The following is a 4,791-nucleotide window of genomic DNA, read 5'->3' on the forward strand; positions in this document are numbered from 1 at the left end:
CCTTCGGGTGCACCTGCAACTAGCAGTGCACTATTATGAATGTAACAACATTGGCAGTATCAATTGACAAGCAGTGAGAACTAGGACATTTGGATAACAAAATGAATGTCCACATCCTACTCAGTGCATGCCATTTGAGGATGATATTTGCAGTTTGCCTTATCCTTAACTGAAGGCTGTTTGTGAAACTGGCGCAAGTGACCCGATACCAGCGTGAATACCTCGCTGGACAAAGCAGGCTCAGCAGCCGCTCATTCAGCCTCATTATTTGCACCTGAATGGGGCTTCCTAGAGGCTAAACGCTTTTTTGGCGCGTGTTTACGGGAGAGTTTGAAAGAGTGAAAATATTCAGGTGTAGGCATACTTGGCGCCTGGTGGCTGCAGCGTTGTTTAAAGCCTGCTGCGCTGGGTGACTGGGTTTCTCACAAGCTGATGATATGCAAATGAGCTGAGGAGGAGAGAGATGAGTTGGTCAGGTGATGGGAGAGCCAACTGATCTGCCAAATGAAAGGTGTATGAAGGTCTATGATAAAAGGAATATGTGGTTATATATATATATGTATTTTGAGATGTTATACACGAAGTGTAATCATATAACAACTTTTCCATATACCAACTCTCCATATAGCCTATCCTGTAATCACACTCCATTGGTCTACAATTGAGAGGACAACGCACTGTTTCCAACTTCTCCATAACCTATCCTGCAGTATATCTCTTTCAACACGGAGTGCGTTATGCTCTATGCTGCTCGGAGAACTATATTATATTATATATTATATTATATATTAGAACTATATATTAGAACTATATATTAGAACTACCCCGCATGCGCCTTGGACATGTCTTTCATATGTGTTTGGAGATAAAAACGTGTGTTTTGTTTTTTGTGTATGAGGATTTTATCGGATTGAAGGAGAAGGTATGTAATGCATTGGGATGTAATAATATTAGCCTATATTGAAATACAACGCGTAATATTTGCGTAATATTTCATCCAAAATGCGTAACTTCGACTCTCGTACCGTGCGTGCATCTTTCGGTATCGTTACCCTATTCGTAAGGTGTTAATTGCTTACTCTTCTTTTTTCAAGGGGGCGGACTTTGCCAGGCGCAGCATTACGGTTATACTTGTTAAACTCGTTTCTGTGCAGGAGGGGCTTGTATAGAGGTGTCTTTAAAGCTCGCACGAGCGCAAGAGGAAAAGCAAAGAGACTACAAGCGCTCACTGGGCTCACTAGCTTTATATAGGGCTAAATTTAGGGACGTGTAGTGCGTGTTTCCGCCGCTTCGTACAATTGGTCCAGCTTTTCAGCTACAATATTTATAAGGTATAGGAACTCCTACCAATCAAACTTTCACATGACTCTGAAACAGTACTCGAAGTGAGAAGTAGTGGTTTATACTACTACAAATAGTTTCTCGTGTGGACTCCAGTCTACATCGCGTTTGCTAATATTCTTAGACAGAAATAACGTTTTTTATTCAAGAAAATTACAACGTATGGAAATGGCCTTAACCGGGACCATTTTACCATCCATCGCTACATTTGCGAACCAAAAGGAAAAATGCTGGGAAAATGTAAGTATATTGGATGATCAATTTAGAGATGTTTGTTGGTTGTTTTACATGTTGTTGGTCAATTTATGTAACAATAAAGAAATAGCATTTCAGTCCAGATGTAGAATCAACACATAGTTGTTGGTGAAGTTTAGCAATTAAACAGTTGGCCGAAATCTATAGAGAGTTTTATTTTGTTATATTATAATTTCACTAATGGTATCCTTTATTATTTCAGAGGTGGAAGGGAGAGATGGACAGGCCTGTGCATTCCAGCTGTGCTGTGGTGGAGAGCATGGACAACTGCATGGGCAGAAAAGACGAAGAAGAGCTCGATAAATTCCTGGATCTGGAGTTTATTCTCTCTAACTCCACGGGCACAGACAGCAACACTCCATCCTCCGGGACGGAGTACAGGCTAGGAGAGCAGAACAACATGTATCACTCCGGGATGCAGTCTACCTACCCACTGCCCGAGATGAGCAGCCCACCTCCACCTTACAACAGTCTGATGGCTGAGCTCCTGCGCACTGAGCTTGACAGCAGCTTCTGCCACCAGCTTTCCGGCAACAGCATCCATGGGAGATTTCTAGTCAGTTCCTCTGCCTTCCCAAATCAGGACTTTGTAGACAACATCAAGGTCGAGCCGTCCATGGACAGTTACGGACCGCTTATGGGCATGGTGCCACAGAGCTGCCCAAAGATCAAGCAGGAGGGGAACGTTTCGTGCATGATGTCCTTCGAGCAGCCGAGACTAGCCAACTCTCCACAGGCTGCGGGGAACATGACACCGCCTCTCAGCCCAGACGACCTGATGAGCTCCGAGTGTCAGCCCCAGATGTGCCACTCCATGACTTTCCCCCAGAGCTACCGCTCCGCAGCGGGATACCCTCACTCTCACCCGTCCCAACAGATGCAGCTCCCGTACCAGAGCGCACACCAGTTCGGGATGTATGAAGACGGAATGGGTATGCAGCCCACCAACCAGAGAGTGCTACTCACTCCACCGTCCTCCCCGCTGGAGATGATGGACTCAAAGCCAAAGAGGGGTCGGCGCTCCTGGCCAAGGAAGCGCACAGCGTCTCACACATGCACTTTCGCTGGATGCGGGAAAACCTACACCAAGAGCTCGCACTTGAAAGCGCACCACAGAACGCACACCGGTAAGGAATATACCTCATTTTCTCTTTATGATTATTGCAAACTTGAACTACTTGGCTCTATGTGTTGCAAAGAACTGCGTTGTATGTCAGTATACTTATGGTCTTTTCCATTGTGTAATTCAACAGGTGAAAAACCATACCATTGCAGTTGGGAGGGTTGTGGCTGGAAGTTCGCCCGCTCCGACGAGCTGACACGCCATTTCCGTAAGCACACTGGCCACAGGCCGTTCCAGTGCCACCTGTGTGAGCGCGCCTTCTCCAGGTCCGACCATCTCGCGCTGCACATGAAGCGACACATGTGATAAATCACATACGATTGAGGACTATGCCAAATTAACCAAGAACAACATCAAGAAAGATGACTCCAAAATATGTATTTCGTATTTTAGTTTATTTAAATTTGGAGGGAGGGGGGGGGTAATAGGAAAACAGCATGAGAACATAAAACGTGGTCCGACTTGACCAATTAACGAATTCTATATACAAATACTATTTTTGAAATATGTAGCTGGTACTACTTTGTTATTTTTTATCGAATAATATTTCTATAAAAGGCTTTAAACATGCATTACACGATGTTTGCATTTGTGAATTCAAGTCAACATATGAGGCTGGCCCTATACACCTCTGACGCAACTGGAATCTGACAATCACATGGTTTAATATGATGTGTTTTGATAGTCACGATAGTGCCTTCGATTACCTATATGCATCCCACGAGTGCCATATTTTCTCATGGCAAAAAAAAACAACGTTTATGTGAGTGTTATAACTGTAAACAGAACATGAAATAAGCTTTAAGACAATGTTTTGATCTAAAACTGCCTTCCAGTCTTCAGAGGCTAGAATTGAATGTTCTGTGTGTGCATTTATCTGCATTTATCTGTTGAATAACATTTGATATCAGGGTCTTTAAAACTATGGAAATAGTTGTCCATCTCAACATGACAAAGGGCTAAACGGTCTTGTGACTTAAAACTGTTCTGTTTGGTTTTTCTGAGTAAATGTATTAATGCCATGTAAATACATTTTTATATAATGTAAATAGTTTATTCTAATGTACATATTAAACTAATTGAACAACATTATTCTTGACTTTGAGTGAAATACTTGTGGCTTTATGTCTATTATCCTGACAAAGGAAAACGGAACAGCCCTGACATCTGTGTATCATCACACCAGACTGTAACATCACACCAGTCAACCATACTTCCTGTATCTTTACATCAACCATAAGCTATAGTTGTCCCTGTGTGAATGGCTTGCCAGCTATCCTATAGGCCAGTTCAGGCCTGAGCAGTTTACAATATAAATGTGAGTGCAATGTTTTCCATCTGTCACAGGGCCACTGCCAGAGTCTTGTGGCTCATACAGCCTATAAATACAAACATTACATTTACATAATTACAGAGACTTAATATAGATGTCCCCACTCTGGGTCTGGGCACAGGGGCACGCCGCATTGAAAGAGAAAGGAACCCTAGTCCCTGCCTCAATGAGAAGAACCAATGGGATGGGGTGGAAAGTTCAGTGGGGCTTAGAAGAGAGTGACACGAAGGTTATGCATCTGTTAGCCTGGATTTGAGTCTCACAATGAATGTACTTGTTCCTTAAATATTCCATAGAATCAACCCTTTCACTTCAAGTAGCCTCTGAGTTAGGCTCCGTTGTCTTATATCAATGTTGATAAAGCATGAAACAGTAATGAGCAGTTATCACTTAAACATGGTTGCACATTCTTAAAAGTGCATTTTTAAAGTTGGTATGTTATCCAAAAAACAAAGCACCTCCACTCTGGAAGGAGCAATGAGTTAAAATCACATGAAGTGGCCCAGAGTACAACAACATTTTACCCATGATCCATCTCTTAATCAGGGGCCTTCAGCCTGTGTATTTGGGTCACATGACAACATTCCTGCACAATAAGTCAGGTGTAGTTAGGTGCCTTCAGAATAAACGCTTCTTTACTGTGTTATGGGCCTAATTATGTACTTTGGCTATGTATAAAAACAGGCAGAGCGAGAGAGAGAGAGAGAGAGAGAGAGAGAGAGAGAGAGAGAGAGAGAGA

The 4,791-nt window shown here is 42.9% G+C and overlaps 1 protein-coding gene across 1 annotated transcript; it reads left to right on the forward strand.

Moving 5' to 3' along the window:
• Window positions 1-1,194: 1,194 nt before the first annotated feature.
• Window positions 1,195-3,811, forward strand: LOC123996486 (Krueppel-like factor 2). The gene is made up of 3 exons (XM_046299853.1): window positions 1,195-1,581; window positions 1,799-2,723; window positions 2,850-3,811. The coding sequence occupies exons 1-3, from the start codon at window positions 1,504-1,506 to the stop codon at window positions 3,023-3,025; spliced, it is 1,179 nt and encodes a 392-aa protein (XP_046155809.1). The 5' UTR covers window positions 1,195-1,503; the 3' UTR covers window positions 3,026-3,811.
• Window positions 3,812-4,791: the final 980 nt, after the last annotated feature.

The sequence above is a fragment of the Oncorhynchus gorbuscha genome, linkage group LG15 (genome assembly GCF_021184085.1).
Source record: "Oncorhynchus gorbuscha isolate QuinsamMale2020 ecotype Even-year linkage group LG15, OgorEven_v1.0, whole genome shotgun sequence".
In the NCBI taxonomy this organism is placed as follows: Eukaryota; Metazoa; Chordata; class Actinopteri; order Salmoniformes; family Salmonidae; genus Oncorhynchus; species Oncorhynchus gorbuscha.

Bases quoted from the DNA above. Each gene is read 5' to 3' on its own strand.
- LOC123996486 (XM_046299853.1), top strand. From the start codon at position 1,504: ATGGAAATGGCCTTAACCGGGACCATTTTACCATCCATCGCTACATTT. The intron at 1,582-1,798 runs GTAAGTATATTG...TTATTATTTCAG, and splicing joins AGGAAAAATGCTGGGAAAAT to AGGTGGAAGGGAGAGATGGA. The intron at 2,724-2,849 runs GTAAGGAATATA...GTAATTCAACAG, and splicing joins GCACCACAGAACGCACACCG to GTGAAAAACCATACCATTGC.